Source organism: Juglans regia, chromosome 1 (genome assembly GCF_001411555.2).
Source record: "Juglans regia cultivar Chandler chromosome 1, Walnut 2.0, whole genome shotgun sequence".
Taxonomy (NCBI): Eukaryota; Viridiplantae; Streptophyta; class Magnoliopsida; order Fagales; family Juglandaceae; genus Juglans; species Juglans regia.
The window spans coordinates 8,619,054-8,638,041 of record NC_049901.1 but is presented as its reverse complement, the minus strand read 5'-3'; the positions used below and the strand labels follow the sequence as shown (position 1 = coordinate 8,638,041).

General features: G+C 35.7%; 2 protein-coding genes and 1 long non-coding RNA gene across 4 annotated transcripts; all 3 read right to left on the bottom strand.

Annotated features, from left to right (window-relative positions):
* Positions 1-1,439: 1,439 nt before the first annotated feature.
* LOC108998509 (pentatricopeptide repeat-containing protein At5g66520-like) lies at positions 1,440-3,924 on the bottom strand. Of its 2 annotated transcripts, none has more exons than XM_035688344.1 (2): positions 1,939-3,924; positions 1,440-1,547 (listed from the first exon to the last, which is right to left on the bottom strand). In XM_035688344.1, exon 1 carries the CDS (start codon positions 3,844-3,846, stop codon positions 2,167-2,169), a length of 1,680 nt encoding a protein of 559 aa, XP_035544237.1. In that variant the 5' UTR covers positions 3,847-3,924; the 3' UTR covers positions 1,440-1,547; positions 1,939-2,166. The 2 variants fall into 2 exon arrangements, with proteins under 2 accessions (XP_035544237.1, XP_035544239.1); XM_035688346.1 differs by lacking the exon at positions 1,440-1,547 and adding an exon at positions 1,730-1,845.
* A 493-nt stretch (positions 3,925-4,417) lies between these two features.
* On the bottom strand, positions 4,418-8,330 carry LOC108998648. The gene is made up of 3 exons (XM_018975274.2): positions 7,244-8,330; positions 6,974-7,122; positions 4,418-4,945 (listed from the first exon to the last, which is right to left on the bottom strand). Exons 1-3 carry the CDS (start codon positions 8,186-8,188, stop codon positions 4,696-4,698), a joined length of 1,344 nt encoding a protein of 447 aa, XP_018830819.1. The 5' UTR covers positions 8,189-8,330; the 3' UTR covers positions 4,418-4,695.
* A 3,421-nt stretch (positions 8,331-11,751) lies between these two features.
* On the bottom strand, positions 11,752-13,039 carry LOC108998538. Its single transcript, XR_004798065.1, has 3 exons — positions 13,025-13,039; positions 12,373-12,421; positions 11,752-11,768 (listed from the first exon to the last, which is right to left on the bottom strand). It is a non-coding gene; the product is annotated as an uncharacterized LOC108998538 (long non-coding RNA).
* Between the last annotated feature and the right edge of the window lie 5,949 nt (positions 13,040-18,988).

Sequence of the window (18,988 nt, the reverse complement as noted above, 5' to 3'; positions counted from 1 at the left end):
GATCTATCAATTCACTCAATAAATTGGTTAGTGATCAATAATGAAATAATTTGATAATAAATTAAATACATAAAGTAAATAAAATGCGTTACACCAATTTTGGTTACAGAGGGAAACCATTTAAAGAGCTATTTAAAGGTAAAACCTTACGGGACAGCCAAATCCATAAAAATCAATTTTATTATTTAAAAATTAGTTACAAATAATTATCAATTACAAAACATTTGCTAATTAACTCTCTTACTTGACCCTACAAACGACACGTTTGTCTCTACCGCAGTAGCAGCCAAAACCTCTAACGATCTTCAAATATTGACTTCTCTCCTAGAACTCCAGTGACTGAACTCGATCAATCAAACTCTAACATAGAATAAGCACGCACTCAATGAGAAAAAAATAGCTAGAGTTTAAGAATTTTCTCACACATAAGCACTCAGAAAGACTCTCGAGAATCTCCAAGACCGAAATCTCATAAGTTATAATATAATCGATATTTTAATTTTTAATGAAGTTATAATATAATTTATGCTATGGTAATTGGCATCAATAGTATTCAATATCTAATAAGTTTATTCTGTTAAGAATTTCATTGTTACTCTATATATAGTGATTATAAGTACTTGTGTGCATAATGAGAAGAATGATAAACACCCATAAGGCTATACCACAATTAAGTTTGGGGGTGACACAAATACATTGAATAATTATTTATTATATTTATTTAAATTTAAATTATTTGACATTGCATGAGGAGAATAATATTAGAGTTATCTAGAAAGGGTGGATCATGTCTATGAGATTTGGCCTGAAAATTGAAATAAGTAATGCTACTTTTCATTCTTGATTTTGTTATTCTCAGTCACACTTACCAAGTTGACATATTTTGAATGGCTAACTATTCAATTAAACAGTTGAGATATAAAATTACTTCTAAATATAATACCCCAAAAGAATGTAACTGAAAAAAAAAATTTAAAAAATAAAAATCAAGAAAATCATTTGCCAATATAATAAAAGCATGCATGGACTGTGAGGTTGACGCTGTGCATGGGTGGGAGCGTCCATTGAATACATATTTAGGTCGGCTGCGAGATTGGCAGTACTACGGTATGGGCATCTGACTATAATCCAACGAATGAGCAAACTCCAGAGGTAGCAAAGCCCGCAAAGGGAATAAAACTCTGAAAAAGAACAATATATTTTTTAAAAAGTTTCTTTTCATTATTTGATACTTATATCATGAATTCAAATTTGTGTTTTTATTACTATATTTGAGTTTTTAATTGGTTCGTTAATTTTTGATCTTTTGTTTGCCTAATATGGGAATTTAGCATATTTTTTAAAGTTTTGTTATAGTACTGCTCTTAATCCATATTTTGATTCTTAAAAATAATTAACGAAATTTATTTAAAAGTATTAACGTTACTATCTGTCTGTCTATCTACCATACAGCAAATGTAATCCATGTTATTATGTCGAAACAATGGATTATTGGATAAAAGTTGACCCGTCGTGAACCATATATAGTCAGATGCAAAAGAAATGTCCTGCAAAAATCATAACACATATCAGACAAATTTTGATTTTAGTAAGGAACACTAAAATTATCTTGGTACATGAAGAACTGAGATCATATATTCTACTGCGATACATTGGTACATGAAGAACTGCCACATCAAAACAAGATCAATAGAAAATTAAGCAATGCCATTGCATTAAATGGAAAGAATCACGGTTCAATTATTAAACAGACAACATGAATCATATTCATTGCAATGAAGAACAAAGTGAAATTCAGGTAATTCGCGTCAAAATAGTTGGACCAACCAAGAAGTGTCATTCTACCTACGGGTAGAAATTATTGGTATTAGCTAGCAGTATGGAGAGCAGCTGTAAATTTGTAATGCAATGGTATTAGGTAGAAATTAATGGTATTACCTCTGGGTGATGCATATCTCACCACTTTGTTTCCATGCATCTCCCGCCCTTGAATGGAGTCAAGGGCCTGCACATATTTAGTATATCTCAATAATTTTCCTGGAACAAGAAATTTCTTTTTGTAATGGTGCTTGGAGGTTGCTGAATAACTTTGACGTACTCCTCAAACAGCAGAATGCTGGTTTCCCAAGTGTGAACACGTTTGATTTAGAATAAAATATTAGCATATCATAGCAACACTGTTGCCTTCAATGATATCTCATCACCATCATTCAATGATATCTCATCATGATCAAGCATATAACCTTCTATCTTCATCACCTTATTAAACCCAACCAGGGTCCAGACTAGTTCCTCCAGTGCAACTTCAGGTGATCCTCTCACTGAAAATTCATGAACAACCCCTTCAACTTCAATCATGCTGCAGCCTGGGACTTCCTTTATTATCCCTTTTTCTTTCATTAAGGTTCTGATTCTCTTTATGTCATCAAATCTATTAGCTTTGGCATATACATCACACAAGTTCACATAAAAAGAATAATTCAGAGGTTCCATATCAATTAAATACTGCGCCACCCTTTGTCCCAATTCCACATTCCCATGCATTTGACAACCTCCAAGTAATGCACCCCAGACAAACACATCTGGCTCCAGTGGCATGCCTCTGATAAGGCATTCTGCCTCTTCAAAGAGCCCTGCACGGCCAAGCAAATCAACCATGCAAGCATAATGATAAACCTGTGGCTCAATTGAGTAAACACGTCTCATCCTGTCAAAACACCAACGACCTTTCTCTACTAGACCAGAGTGCGCACAAGCTGACAGTAGCCCAACAAAAGTCACATGGTTGGGCTTCGCCCCAAGGTTTTCCATCTCTCCAAAAAGATTAAAAGCCTCTTTAGCAAACCCATGAAGAGCAAAGACTGATATCATCGCTGTCCATGCCAAGGTATCCTTTTTAGGCATATCCTTAAAGACCTCATATGCTTTTTCCACGCATCCACATTTGCCATACATGTCAACCAGCGCTGTACCAATTACCACATCACACTGTAGGCCACTTCTTCTCAAGTAACTATGCACCCATTTTCCCTGATCAATCGCGCCCAGATAAGCACAGGCTGAAAGAACACCAGCAATTGTAATCTTGTCCGGTTGGACCATAACATCACATATAATCTGCATTTCATGCAAAAATTCCAAGGCCTCCTTCGGCCGGCCACCTTGAACAAACCCTGTTATCATCGAATTCCAGGTAATAATATTCCTCTTCTTCATCCTCCTGAACAAATCCAATGCCATGTCGAGTTCCCCACTTCTCAAATAGCCAATAATCATCGAGTTCCAAGAAACAACATCCCGATCTAACATATTGTCAAACAACTTCCAGGCAAAGCTCAAATATCCACACGCCATATACAAGCCTATCATAGAATTCTGAACAAATACGTCATCATCGAGTCCAAACTTGATGGCTTGGGCATGAATGCTTTGACCGGTGTCACCATCAAGCCTCCTGGTGCATTCCTTTACGAGGAACGGAAAAGTGAGGTAATCTGGTGCAATGCCACCATGAAGCATTTGCTTATATAGAATCAAGGACGGGCACGAATTTGTATCATCACCACCGTTGGTTTTACTGGCATAAGCTCTAATCATAACGTTATAGACAGAGGTATTTGGGTTCTTTATGAGTCGGAAAACATCGGCAGCATGGCTGAGAGAGCCTGAATCCGAAATGGCACAAAAGAAAAGGAGCCGAGTCAGAAGAAAATGACGCTCGTTCGGGAGTAGATTGGGAGACGTTAGGATATGGGTATTGATTTGCTTAAGCTCTCTCATGGTCTTGAATTCTTTGATTAAGCGTGAGATTGTGTTCTTGAGAGTTAGCCGTTGGGTTTCTCTCATTTTGACGCCTCATCGACCATATTATGGGTGCCTCAAATTTGGAACTTGAAAAAGCGGCGGTTTTTAGTATTATTTGAAAGTGAAAACAAGAAGGCAAAAGCGAGCCGGAGTCGGACATGGAGATGGAGATGGACCGGACGGTTAAACTACATTGGCTGCCTTTCGATGTTTCAACTTTCAAGCGTATTGATAAATAAAGAAAAATGATATTTGTAATCGTGGAGTTAGTGCTGTAAGTTGTTTTTATAAAAATGAGTAAATATGGCATCTAAATGACAAAAAAAAAAATAATAATAAATTCTATTCTTTTTTAAAACGATTGTGCGAAGTTTGATATGCAACATTGCTCATAAACAAAACTTGTAAATATATATATATTTTTTTCTCTTCATTTCTAACATCTTCAGTGAAGATGATAACTTCGTACCGGTCAACCCAGAGCCCCGAGGTGCCATTTCCTCGACATGAGAAGAATCCAAACACTCACCAAACTGCCACTAAACCAACAAGTATTAAACATTCAGCAGGTCAGGGACGTCATAAGCATGGCTACAATTAAACTATATACTGGTTGAAAAAACCATATTGTTTTTATTTATGCAACATAAATAAATGAAAAAAATAAAAACTAGTTCTATAACAGAGAATTCTCCTCGGGTCCAGAAATGGTTATTGCAGCCGAGGAAAAAAAGGACTGGGTTGAGAAGAATCCCATTACACATAAATATACTGTTACTGAGACCAAAAAATATCAACAAATAAAATGAACAAAAATCTTTAAGTAGACAGGAAGCCTTCGATTCAAGCCTGACCGACCTAAGGAAGTTGCACTTAGGAGCTTGTGTTGTCCTACAGAAAACCTTCGATCCCACGACCAGCTCTTACTTGCCCGTATATAGTAAGAGCTTCTTCCATGACTTGGGCTTGAGCCAGCATCTGAGCTCTCTTTTTTCCGGACGGATGCGTGGAAAGATAATCCTTTAGTTTCGAATCGCCTGTCAACTTTCCCAACTTTTCATACACTTTAGGGGCCACACGAGGATCATATCTAGCTGAAGCCATCAATAGTAGCCCTATGTAATCTGCTTCAATTTCCATCCTGCACAGAAAATCATTTATACAAGGGTGAGCACCCGGTGGAAAATAAGTTCATTTTCACCAGTGTGTTGCACTATAATCCTTACTAAAATACTAGTAGGGGAATAAAGTTTATAACAATTCATAAATATGAAATAAGCAATTAAAAGGATTCCGGTGGCAAACCATGTGGCTTAACAAACGAGAATATACATAATAATTAATGGAATGCACCACCAAACTCTACCACCACCCACTCTCCTCCAAGAATTTGGATCTCCTATAGTTTCTTCCCCAAATCTAGAGCCTAAAATGAAAGGGAATTATATGCACAAAGTGAATTCCATAACATTTATTGCTACCCGTGGAACACACTTTATATGTCTATCTTTTTCTCACTCTTGACCCTAGGCAGGAACTCTAGGAGACTTGGTGCTCCCAAAGGCAGGCGGGAGGGGAACACACCCACACAACATATTACTAATAATTCAAAGGAAAATGTTTGGTTGCCCTCCAAACGTGCCCCCAAAAGTGCCACCTAGTGTATTTTATATATATATATATTTAAAAACGTTACCACTAGTGAATTTTTGTGTGTTTTTTAACAATTAAAAAAAAAAAACAAAATGCACTAGGGGGCTCTTTTGGGGGGCAACTTAGCATCACCCTAATTCAAAACAGAAAGGAAAGCAAATTATCTATCCAGGAACCTTATGGAAGTTTACAACATTCACACTTACTGTCTCATTCCAAATAATTACATCCGACTAGGGGGGCAACTCCAAAAATTTTGTGAGCACCAAATAGATCTCAGATATCTTTCCACACTAGAATGTAAGTTTTTTTACATTCTTAGTCCCCGCAAAAGAAATCAAATTTGGCCAAATATAAAAATAATGTCATGATTGGTTCAACCTAATACAATTCATAAATTTTGTGGTCTGATGTTATAGGAAACAAATAAGAGAAAAAAATGAACTTTATGAACTGGAACTTATTCAATATCCAGCAAATATTTGAAGAAAGCTACACCATTTTGAAAGAACTTGTGCTCATTAGAAACTCTAAGATATTAAGATCCATTACTAGGACTATATGGATGGTCATTTGTGGAAATATCTTTTCCACACTTACAGTGCCTACCTATTTACTTGATACATCCACAAAGAGATTTCACAAAAGTAAACTTTTTTTGATAAGTAGATTTCACAAAAGTAAACTTACAAACTAACGTGATTTCATGTGATACGTTAGATCTACTTTACAATAAAAGTAACTGTACAATCTGACGTACCATATCAAATCACATTAGTTTGTAAGTTTACTTTTGTGAAATCTCTTTGTAGCTAAATCATTTCTCTTTACAAAGATGTCTTTCACACGGGGCCTTTTCAAGATTAACAGTAATGGATAGTGCCAGCTTTTTTGCCTTGTTTCCGTGTGAATGCCATGAAAAGGCCCCATGTTTCCGCCATCTTTATCATGCTAAAAATTCATTTGCTGTGTTTGTTCCTATGGTTGATCACTAGATCCTATTTAGCATGTACACAGCCCGCAACACCACATCAATACTGACACTAGCCCCAAAGTACGCTGTTATCATGCTGCCTTGTTGACCACTTCATGCTGATGTCAACGACTTAAATCCTTTCACTTGCATAATACTGGCACTAAACTAAACTTGTTATGGATCCTTCTAACATTGAGGCTTTTCTGAAGAGAATTTGGTTATAGCCAACAATTCTTGTAAGTTAAACCTCCAAGAAGTCCCAAAACTCTATGAGAAAGACCGATCTACATGGGCGTAAATCATTCTCTTTTTTAGTTCTAATCATAATGAAGTCCTAGTAAAACTAGAACCAAATATTTGGAGCATGAAGTGAAAAGCGGTTCTGAAACAATAGTTAAAACAAGGTAACCTTGAACGCCAACATTCTCAACCTTCCAATATATGCATCTCGCTGAAGATCATAAACAACAACAAAAAAAGCGAAAAATAGAATACGGAATTCAGAATTCAGAATTTCATTCGTAAAGCAATATGGTGTACCTCCGAGAGAAAGGAAGCCTTAGGAAAAGAACAGACATTGTGTTGACAACGTCAGGCATAACAAACTGATAAAGTATCAGTTGTATAATAGCAAACCACAGGTTCTTTGTAATCGACTCCGCGGCATGTCGAGCCACAGCATGCCCAACCTAATTAATCAAAACAAGCTTTCTCACATAGCAGTTTAAAAGAACACAAAACAATCAGAAATCTGTATCCCCCGCATGGCGCATATTATAATGAGTAGGGCTAAACAAAACGTATCTCTACCTCATGCCCAAGTATTGTTGCTATCTCAACATCACTTCTAAAATGCTCGAGCAAACCTGTAAACACGACAATCTTCCCACCCGGTAAGCAGAACGCATTAACAACAGGCTCATCAACCACCAAAACTTCCCAATTCAATCCTTCCAAATGCGATGTTTCTGGTTGAGACCCTCTCTCCAGTCCCTTCTTCCTGCTCTGGTGAACCCACTCATCATCAAGAATTTCGTCCTCTTTAAACCACTTCCCTTCCTCACTGTCTTTCAACGCCATCAAGGTCTCATGGGCCTTCGCCTCGTGCACCCCGCCTACACTCTCGGACGCATACTCCAAATCACTCCATACCTTCTCATTCCTCAGCCCTCTCTGCAACGCTTCAATGATGTCCCTGGCTATCAGTCTCACCCTCACGCTTTCCGGGTGTATCGCCGGCAATATTTTGCCCTTAAAGGCCGCCTTCATGTTCTCGAATTGCGTCTCCCCGAGCTTCCTCTCCATGCTTCTCGATAGAAGCACGAAATGTTTTCGATTGGTATATGAGACAGTCTCCAAATTCCCGAAATACACAGTGATCACAACCCCAGAACCCACCAGAACCACAATCAGCACGTTTCTCGGGTTCTGAAACCACCGCCGGGGTCCACGAGGCTTAAAATGCCGAACCCGGTACCTATCGACATAGTAATATCTCTTAGCGCCACCAAAAAAGGGATTGCTCTGATTGAACTGAATATTATGAAATCTATTTGGCGCAACTTGTAAACCCATTTTCTGAGAAAAAATGGAGTATGAAGAAAACTGGGAAGACTTGGCTGTATTGGCTGAAAATATCGACCCAGTTTGGGAAATTCTCGAACTGGGTTCTTGGATTGAACCATTGGATGTGATCCTGGAAGTGAAATTCCGAAAAGCATCGAGGGAGAACTTTGTTCTTCTAAAGTATCCCATGACGATGAATAAGAACTATAAGCAGAAATTTTCGATTTTCGGTTTCAGATTCGAATAGGGCACTGAGCTCGTTTCGATTCAAGTAAAAAAATAGGATGCTCGTGGCCGCTTCTTATTTGGGATAGGAAGGATCTAGCATTTTCTTGTGTGTATTTTTTAAAGTTTTTTTTTATATAAAATTTTTAAAATTTTTAAATATTTTAAAAAATAAACAAAAATTATAATATTATTAAAAAATATTTTCTTAATCACGAAGTAAAATAAAAAATTATAAAAAATATGTTTTAAATTTATTTTATTTTTTTAAAATATTGAAAAGTATTAAAAAATCTATATAAAACACATTTAAAATAATATTACACCCCTAGTGAGAGCCTCCAGCGGGAGCTGTAGCATGACCTTTTGGGATATGAAAGGACAGAGAGACAGAGTAGGAAAGATTTTGAGAATCAACCACTGTTCATGGCTATTTTGTAGCACAACATAAGTGTCCCTTTTTTTTTTTTTTTTTTCTATTTAACAAAAGGGGGGTTACAGATTGGTTCGGTTGCTTTTTTCCCATTTAAATTTGCCACGGCAAAATTCCTCCTCCCTCGCCCGCATCACCTTCCTATGCCCAGCGCCACCCGATGACACCGTTTCTCTATCCAACGACACCAAGCGACGCTCTTCCTTCTGGCCAGCGCTGCCACTTTGTTTCCTGGAGCAAGGTTCTCTGGTATGAAACTTATTTCCTCTCCATTTCTTTCCATTTTCCCCCCTTAAATCGCCATTTTTGCTCTGTTTGAGAGAATAAATTCTTTTTCTTCATTTCTTAGAGCGATTATTTCCCTTTCTCCCACTTTCCCTCCCTTTCTCTCCATTTTCCCTCTTTCCTCGAGCGTTGTCTCTCCACTAATGTGGGTTTTGGGATGAGTTGTTCTTTTTTTCCTCTTTCATTGTATAAAAAAGGGTTGAACGTGAAATGTTTGGATTTGGGCTCAAAACATGGCATTTGTTGCACTTGGTTTGGTCTTGAAATGGTTTTGGGAAATATGATTTTGTATGAGTTGTAGGTTTTCTTCAACTCAGAATATTTACTTGGGCGGGTGATTGAATTTTTCCATTGGGGAAGTTGAGGAGGTTGGTTGAATTCAATTATCCATAAATATGGATTTTCTTTTTGTTTATTACTTTTTCCTGGTTATAATGATGGAATGGTTTTCATGATTTTTACTCTGTTTATGTACAAATGAATATATATATATATATATATATATATATATGATATACATACATACACGGTTTATATAAAAATAAGCAAGAACCTTGAGTTTTGTCTCTCCTAGTTTTTTCTTTACATTTGTTTGCAAACCATTACTCTGCTTTTCACAGAGGAGGAAAGCCACAAGAATACCGAGACACTTGGTGTTTTATGAGGAAGATATGAATTTGTTGAAATTTGATAAGCTTTGGAGCTTCCTAAATTAGTTTTAGATTAATAGGTTGATGTGGTCTGGTTTCTTCAATTGCAGACTGGTATTATTTCTCCTAGTAAGCTGAGGATGGAGCTCATTGGACCTTACAATCATAAAAAAGAGAATGGATCAAATGGTAACTCTGCGAGAACTTCTCCTTCCAAGTTTGAGGATTCTGAGTTTGTGAAGAACAACTTGTTAGCCTCCGATAGTGGAGACTTTGATGAAGGTTCATAACCGTTATTCAGAGCACTAACACCAATTTCTCTTAACTTGATTTCATTTTCATTGATTATTACTTATAGATAGATTTTTTTGCAACAAACAAACACCTATATCTTTACTTTTATATTAATTTTGATATATGCCCTCCAATAACATTTTCCAGCTTAGAAGTTCCATCATTGAAGTTGTCAAGTGAGGCAGCCTTAAACCAGACTTCTTGCCAGCAGAAAGAGTCATTGCAAAAGGAAAATGGTGACATGGGTCGCGTTAACAGATCCATACCCTATAAGTGAGGACTTGAAGGAAGTTGGTCATAGGGATTTAACCTGCACAAATAGCTCAATAGAAGATATGACAGGTACAGAAAGCCCTTCATTGTGCTTATACTGAATGATGGGCTCAGAAATAAGAAACTGATCAACATGCTAATTTTCTTTTAGATTTTTCTTGCTTCTGACAAATGCCACACAGACTCACTTTTATGAATGGTTCTCTCTATATATGTAGGGTAGATCCACATTCCTGCACTAAAATCTTGTCGCATACACTGCATATTCGTCCTTCTAGCATAGCAATTGGGTTGATGATACTTTATGTAGCATTTAAACAGCTCACCAATTTTTATATGGAGAAAGTTATCAATGACCTAGGTTGGTGAGAAGCTCAATAATTAGGATGTTTTCACATAATTCAGTCAGTTATTGGAATAAAGACTAATCATGTAGGTCTGATCTGCCCCCATTGATTTGGTGGTTCATTGCTAGACCTATTTGGTGATTTTAAATTTAGATATAATAGTAGATCTGCCAATTTACAGATAGATAGTGTTGGATATAAGGGGAGAATGATATTAAACGTGTAAGCATTGATAGTGTGCAGACATGCACTCCCTCACTTCTTCCACGTAGTAGGGGAAGAGTTTGATGGAATTTTTATGTTGCTTGATTATATAGTTAATGACTAAACAGAGTAGTGATAAAATGGAACTGAATAAAGGGTTCCCTAGTAAAGAGTCTTCCACAACCCACATATTTCTTGGTTTTTTTAATACCAAATTGCAGTTCTTTTGAAGTTCAAGGCCATGTATTTTTTTTTTTTTTTTGTACGATGAGTGCTAATATGACAAGAGTATGTTAAATTTTCTCAAATATAAGCGTGAGGAAATCAAAATCCAAGCATGGGAAAGTCAGCAGAAGGCTAAACTAGAAGCCAAGATGCGGAGAATAGAGCTCGCATGCATGAAATTAAAACTTCATCATGTATGACCCATCTGAGTGATTAATCATAAGCAACAATTTGGCAACCTTGTTTCACTATTGAAAGGGCAATATTTTTCTCATCCTATATCTTATCATCCTTCGTTGCACTTGTTGTTGTGATACATTTTAAGCAACTTTCATGAATTGATGACTTAAAATAAGCCGTAAAACATGCCACATGGCAATTGTCTTTGGGAATGACAAATTTACATTAACAATATTTCTCATACAGGAAATGTCTAGATCGGTTGCTTAGTTATTGAAAATAATTAAAATGACTCCGCCAGCTTTTCATGATCAATGCATTTCTCATCACAATTAAATAAGCTTGCATCACCAATGGCATCAATATTCATTATAATTGAACACTGAGTTCCACTTGAACAAAGAGCAAGTATACATCACTCTCCCTCTCTCAAACAGACAATACCACAACATGCATAAAGCAACCACAATGTAAGCACATCATAATAGAAAGATTTACATATGATGATACTCTCAATCCATCTCCCCATTCATTCATTTTTTGGGATGCGGGAAGCAAGTATAAACATAAGATTTGGGGTACTTTCCTTCCGCATGCTCCCTGCACTTCACCTTCGTAGTGGTGCACATAAAATTCTGCATGCACACCTTGCACTACATTGAATATTCACCAAAAACAAAATTAACTAACCAACAAATTGAAAGGAAGTACAATAGGCAGGACAAATTTTTTTTTTTTTTTCAGTAAATACAATTTTATTGATTATAAGAACAGGCAAGTGCAGTGTTTTTAATTTCGTACCATACCGGCCAGTACAGTACAAGTATCCTATGTGTTTCATATTGGCCCAAATACCGGCCTGTATTTCGGCCTGTACCGGCCGATATTTCGGCCTTTAATTTTTTTTTTTCAAACTACAAGCTTATTTTTTTGACCCCCAATTCAGATTAGACTATTTATAATTTATATATATGTATTTATATATAATTTATTCATATATAGACTATTATTTTGGAATATAATTTTTATATATTTATATATTAATTTATTCATACATCGACTATCCCGAAACGGTACCGGTACCGAAATATTTCATTCTAGTGTCTTGATCGGTACGCCTCCGGTACGGTATTCAAAATATTGGGCAAGAACCCAATTAATAGGCAGGATGATTTTATCTGAGACAAGATATAGTTGCACCAATATTTCATCATCTTGATCCATGATTTGATTTAGATGCAGAAACACAAATTATACATTATTTGAAACCATGGACCTCACGAAAGGGATGTAGCTCAAGCTATACCTGCCATTCACAGACCAAGAACGGAAAATTAAATCAATAAATCTGCACAAGTGACGAATGGATAGAGAAGTTACAAAATGCTTATTAACTGTTCAAATAGGAACCATACATTAATCTAATGATAATGACTTAATCTAATCAAACTAGTATACAAAAATAATCTAATGAAACTAGTAAAAAATTAATCTAATGATAATAACTCGAAAAAACCCTAAATTTATCTAAAATACATACAAAATAACACCAAGAAGGATTAAAAACCAAAACACAATGAAGTAAAAACCAACTACAAGATTAACAAGAAAATGAATTTTTACCTAGCTGCCACACGAGATTAATTATTGAGCGATTGAAAAACCAACTTCAGGAAGAGAGAAAATCGCAGAAAGGGAAGATAGATAATTAGGAAACAGATCAAAAAAAATCTCTGGAATGAAATGGAGAGATAACATTCGAGGAAAGAAGAAAATGGAGAGAAAGCGGGAGAAAGGGATAGAATCGCACCAGGAAACAAAGAAAAAAAAATTCTTCTCTCAAACAGAGTGATAATGGCGATTTAGGGGGAGAAAACAGAAAGAAATGGAGAAAAAGTAAGTTTCATACTAGAGAACCTTGCTCCAAGAAACAGAATGGCAACACTGGAGGGAGAGGGATTAGGGCAGAGACGAAGAGGGATGGGTGTGGTTCCTGAGATGGAGGGGGTGAGGTTAGGCATAAGGCAAGCAGGAGGGGTGCAGGAGTGAGGCTCGTTTGAGGTGTTAGGGCAAGGGAGTAGTGAATCCAATCTAGTGCGTTTAGTGAATCCGGTCCACACGTCATGTGTGTTGCGGCTGCAGCCAACGGTAGGCTGATGTAAAGATTTTTCCTTTTGGCGAAGTATGTTGACGTATCTGTGGCGGTGGACTTTTCTTTCTACCTTTTTTTTCTATTATTATTATGAAAACCCTACTCTTACAGCTAGTAGCTCCCACTAGGTCTACAGTTTTTTTTTAGCTAATGATTAAGTAAATATTTTTTAATAATGTTGTGAATTTTATTTTAAAAGTGTTAAAAAAATACATATAAAGAAAAAACAAAAAACAAAAAAAGTAAAATCAACTAGCGGGAGCCCCAACTGGTAGGGGTCTAAACGATCTTATTTGGTTCGGTTTTGGACAAAATTTAGAACCGAATCGGTATGCACCGATTTTACATTTTCAATAACCGATTCTGCCCCGGTTACCCCCTAAACCAGTATTTTTAGTTTTACCGATTCCGGTCCGATTTTTCAGTTTTAATATACTATATTATATATTATATAATATATATATAATAGTATATTATAGCATCTAATACTATAGTGTAATATATTGTAGTATATTATAATATATATTATAATTGTATTATAGACTATAGTAATATATTATATTATAGACTATAATGATATATTAAAATATATAATATATAGTGATATAGTATTAATATAACTATTAATACAATAGACTATAGTGATATAAAATTTTAAAATTTAATATTATATTAATTAATAATTTATCATATAATACAAAAATATATTATATATATAAATTATAATATATATGAACCAGTCTGGTTTAGTCCGATCCGATTTTAGAAAAAGAAAAATCAGAACCAGACCGAACCAAACTCGGTACTAGACCAAACCCATTGGTTCAGTCTGGTCCGGTCCGGTTTACCGATTCACCAATTTTTTTTACAACCCTACCAATGGGAGCTCCCAGCGGTAGCTTTAGAGCCACTTTATTATTATTTTGTCAATTTATGTTTCTTTCTGCTTCTAGAGTAGGTCACAATAATTGCTATCGATGAGATTAGGGCTGTAAGGCGGTCGGTCCAGACCGGAGAAACCGACCAAACCTGTCCGGTCTTGATCAAGATTAAGACCTATCAATCTTGATCTATAGAGTAGGAAAATTTAAATATATTGTATATATATTCTTTATATAATGATTGTATAAATAATTATTTAATTTTTATCTAACCTATCATCATTAACAAATTGACAATATAAAATTTTAAATATGTAATTATAAATTAATATTCTATCAATTAACTAATGTATGATATCAATTAACCTATCACCAATTCACAATTAACTAATTATTAACATCTACATCTATGATCTAAATCTAATTAAAATTATTAGATAATGTTTTTGTAAAATACCTAACTTGCAATTGAGTATAAAGCAATTAGAAATATTATTGTAATTAACTAATGTATGATATCAATTAACTAACTTATCACCAATTCACCATTAACTAATTACTAACATCTACATGTATGATCTAATTAAATTTATAAATAAATATAAAGCATGTATGGACCTATGGTCAATGAAAATTATTTATTAATCATATACAAAATATAAAAAGTTTAATATAGCTCATTTTGCATTAACTATCTTAGATTCATAATACATTGACAATGTGATGTGACTTTACGTTTGTAACAAATTAGCAATTAACAGCATAAATATAAGTATAATTATTTTTTTAATGAGTTAATAAAATAATCCACATAAATAGTTTACTTAATTTGAATTTTACTAATTCAAAATAATCCACGGCATCGTTTATTAATCCACGGCTTCATTTCACGCAACTCAATTTTTTTTAAAATAACACATCTATTGAAACAACGCGGTTTTGGGTTATTTTCAATCCAAACGGCATCGTTACAACATAATTTATAATAGGAAATTCCCCAAAAAAAAAAAAAAAAAATCTATTACCGATTCCCTCTCATTCTCTCACACTCCCTCTCAATTCTCACTTAGAACCCTAGCAAATGGCAAAGCAAACCCTAGCCCCTCCATTGCAACTCGCATCCCCTCCCCTCCCCTTTTCGAAACCGTCACAGCCCCTACCTAAGGTATAGTCTTGACTCTTGATTCTTCCATTTTCTTTTCTCAGATTTCTCCCAATATAGTGAGATTTCTCTTTGAATAGGTTTTCATATTTAGTAATTTACAGTGTAGTAGTTAGTCATTGATAAATTTGTATAGAATATGTTTACATATTTAGTATTTACATAAGTTTATGTTTGTGAAAAGTGAAAAGAGAAAATTATTCTAATTTCCATTTGCTCAACCCTGCTCGAGCGAGAAGCCAAACCATGACTGTGGCTCGAGCGGGAGGCCAAGCTATGAGTTGGCTCAACACTCGCTCAACAGTTTGCTCGAGCGAGTGCCTGACCTAAATGTTGACTCGACAGGCGCTCAACACCTCACTCTAGCGGATGTTCTGATTTCTGGGCCATTTCTGGGCACAACAACACCAACACACACAAAATGCACACCAGCACACATCTTAGGCTAAACTTTCTCATTTTCTTCTCGAATCTTGACTTTATATTTAACCTAATTTTTGTTTGTTTGTTTTTTTAGATGGACCCTCACCTTACAAAAGAAACGATTTCGAAAGATTCTATTACAGATAATGTGAACAAGTCAACACAAGGCATTCCTCCACTCCCACCAAATGTAAGTGCAAAATTGAGTGTTAGCGAACCACTTAGTAGTAGAGCTAGGTCAATGGTTTGTGATCACTTTACAAGAATACCAAAAGATGATCCAACTAAACCTAGGGATATATGTAATTACTATGGTGCTTCGTATGCATGTGATACGAAGACTAAATGTATAAAATCCATAAAGTATCACATTGAAAAACAATATAAAAAATGTCTGTTTAATAAAACGGATAAGTCCCAAACTAATCTAGGTTGGAAGGCGGATGGAGGAAGTGGTAGTGAGAAATTTGTACCCATAGCATTTAGTGTTGAGGCTTGCAGACAAGCCTTAGCAGTGATGATTATTTTTTATGAGTTTCCCTTTAGGTTCAGTGAAGGGTAGGGTTTCAACCAATTTATACTTATTGTTTGCCCTAAGTGGGTAGAGATTTCATCTCATGTTACGGTTGCGAATAATTGTTTTAGTGTGAAAATGAGAAAAAAATAAGTTGAGAAGTGCTCTTCAAGGGCAACGGATTTCTATCACCGCGGATACATTGACATCCTTGCAAAACCTCAATTATATGTGTCTCACTGTACATTTTATTGATGATGATTGAAATTTACACAAAGATTCTTTCTTTTTCTTTGGTTTAAAATCACAATGATTATACACTTGGTAGGGTCATAGAGATGTGCTTGCATGACTAGGGGTGACCAAAAGTACTTGCAATCACTCTTGATAATGCAAGTTCTAATAATGGAGTAGTTTCTTATTTGAAAAGAAAAATTAAAGTATAGGAGGGACACTGTTTTGGAACATGAATTCTTACATGTATGATGTTGTGCCCACATCTTAAACTTAATCTTTTGTGAGAGGTTGAAAGAATTTGATGAGTCTATTGCAAATGTGAAAGGTGTTGTGAAATATGTTAAGTCCTCCCCTCAAAAGTGGAGTACATTTAAGAAATGTGTACAGTTGAAAGAGATTACTTGCAAAAGTCATGTTTGCCTAGATGTACCGACTAGGTGGAATTCCACCTATCTTATGTTGGAGAGGACTAAAAATTTTTGAAAAATTTTTGAATGGTCGGAGGTTGGAGGAAGAAGATTCAGGGTTCCTTAGTGACGACAATGACGATGATGAAGATGGTGTGGTGAATAGGAGAATGTCAAAAACATTAGAGCCTCCCAATAATATCAGTTGGGAGAATGTAAGGTTGATTGTTTGTAAGGTTTCTTCAACTATTTCATAATACAACTTTACGTTTCTCGGGAGATCAATATGTAACTTGCAACTCTTTTTTTTCGAAGTTAGTGACAATTCAAGATGCGATTGATATAGTGTGAAGAAAGAAACCCCATGGTGGGATTAATGGCCATAAATTTAAGGAAAAAAATTTGACAAATATTGGGGCAACATGGATAATATGAATATGTTGTTGTATGTTGGGATTATTCTTGATCCTCGATACAAGATGCAATATCTTGACTTTGCATTGGAATCAATGTATGTCCATGATATAACAAAAGCGATTATTTGAGTTGGAAGGTGAAAAAGGCTTTGAGCCCCATGTATGAGGCATACATTGAAAATGAAGAATGAAACAGTTATGATCAACAACAACAACGCACAAGTTTCCCATGTAAAGATGTAAATCCTACAGTTAGTAGATTTGAGGATAGGAAGGTATAGAGATTGGCTCTATTTAAACAACAGTTACAATTGAAAAACTCTTTGGAAAGCAAGTTAGAGGTTGATAGATACCTAGTTGAAAGTTACGAGGAACAAGATGCGAGTTTTGACATTCTAAATTGATGGAAGGTTAATTCGGTTAGATACCGCGTACTTTCAAAAGTTGTACATAATGTACTTGCAATACCGGTATCTATAGTGGCCTCTGAATTTGCATTAAGCACGACGAGTCGTGTACTTGATCCTTTCCGAAGTAGTTTATCTCCGATGATGGTTGAGGGTCTCACTTGTGCACAGAATTGGCTTCGTTCTTCTTCTACTTCAATCAGCCTTAAGACTTTAATAGATAAGGTGGAGAATTTTGAGAAGCAGCAGGATATGTGTATGTAACAATTATATGTTATGTAAATTTATATAATTTTTTTTGTTTTTATCTTTTATGTATAGAACTTGTTAGGGAGGTAGAAAACTCTATGAAGGCGTCGAATACAATACCTACACCTAATGCTGATGAATGAGGTGAGAATAATATACTTTTATACTACTATACTAGTTATTTTTGTTATTAAACTAAGACATTTAATATTTGTTTGCTATATTTTTGCTAAGGCTGTTCATCCGGGTCGGGTTATTTTCTAGCCCTATCTGGAACCCAGATAACCATGTTCCAGCCCAGATTAAATCAGGGCCGATACCCGCATAACAATACCCGGGTACATCCAGGCCAGGTTTTTTTTCCTTGTGTGTTCAATCCGTAAACAAAAAGCAATTCCAAACCTTCCGCATTAGTTCAAAATTTCAAACAAACACAGAAACCACGTACATGTTTTTGTCTTCCTTCTCTCGACTTAGGTCGTTCGTTTCCTCCATTAAAATGCCAATAAAAGCATTTCGTCTCCCCTCTTATTGGAACCTCAAGTTCATTAACAATGGCAGAGACCAACGGCTCTTTGCCGCAGACCCATCAATCGAATCCCATGCTTTAGTCTCTCTTCCACACCCTTTGCAGAACAGAGACGGACAAGGATGGCGAGAGCTATCCTTACTAAATGAAAAGCACAATGTGTACATCCCAATACATGCAGAGTTTTGCATAGTCATTGAAAGATTTTTTAATGTGTACGAGTTTTGCAGAGTCAAAGATCTAAGACAAAAAGATGAAGAACTCGATCTTGGATCACAGCTTCTACATTGATAGCGACGAAGAAGTGGATGCCGAGAAAGAATTTGACAAAAGATAACAATGATGGAAATGCAGACATGAGACAAGTGCTTATGTCTCCCTTTCCAAGCCCTTTTCAGTGTAGCAGAGAACGTGGCTTTGGGTTTTGCTTGCAGTCATTTTTCAATGCAGCAGCAGATGATAGAGATGGGGCTTTTGTGTATTTTAATTGCTTTAT

What these genes read in the sequence shown, in the direction of transcription:
- LOC108998648 (XM_018975274.2), bottom strand. Translation starts at nt 8,188, where the DNA reads ATGGGATACTTTAGAAGAACAAAGTTCTCCCTCGATGCTTTTCGGAAT. An exon ending in CAACAATACTTGGGCATGAG is followed by an intron (nt 7,123 to 7,243) that starts GTAGAGATACGT and finishes TTGATTAATTAG; the next exon opens with GTTGGGCATGCTGTGGCTCG. An exon ending in AGGCTTCCTTTCTCTCGGAG is followed by an intron (nt 4,946 to 6,973) that starts GTACACCATATT and finishes TTTTCTGTGCAG; the next exon opens with GATGGAAATTGAAGCAGATT.
- LOC108998509 (XM_035688344.1), bottom strand. Translation starts at nt 3,846, where the DNA reads ATGAGAGAAACCCAACGGCTAACTCTCAAGAACACAATCTCACGCTTA.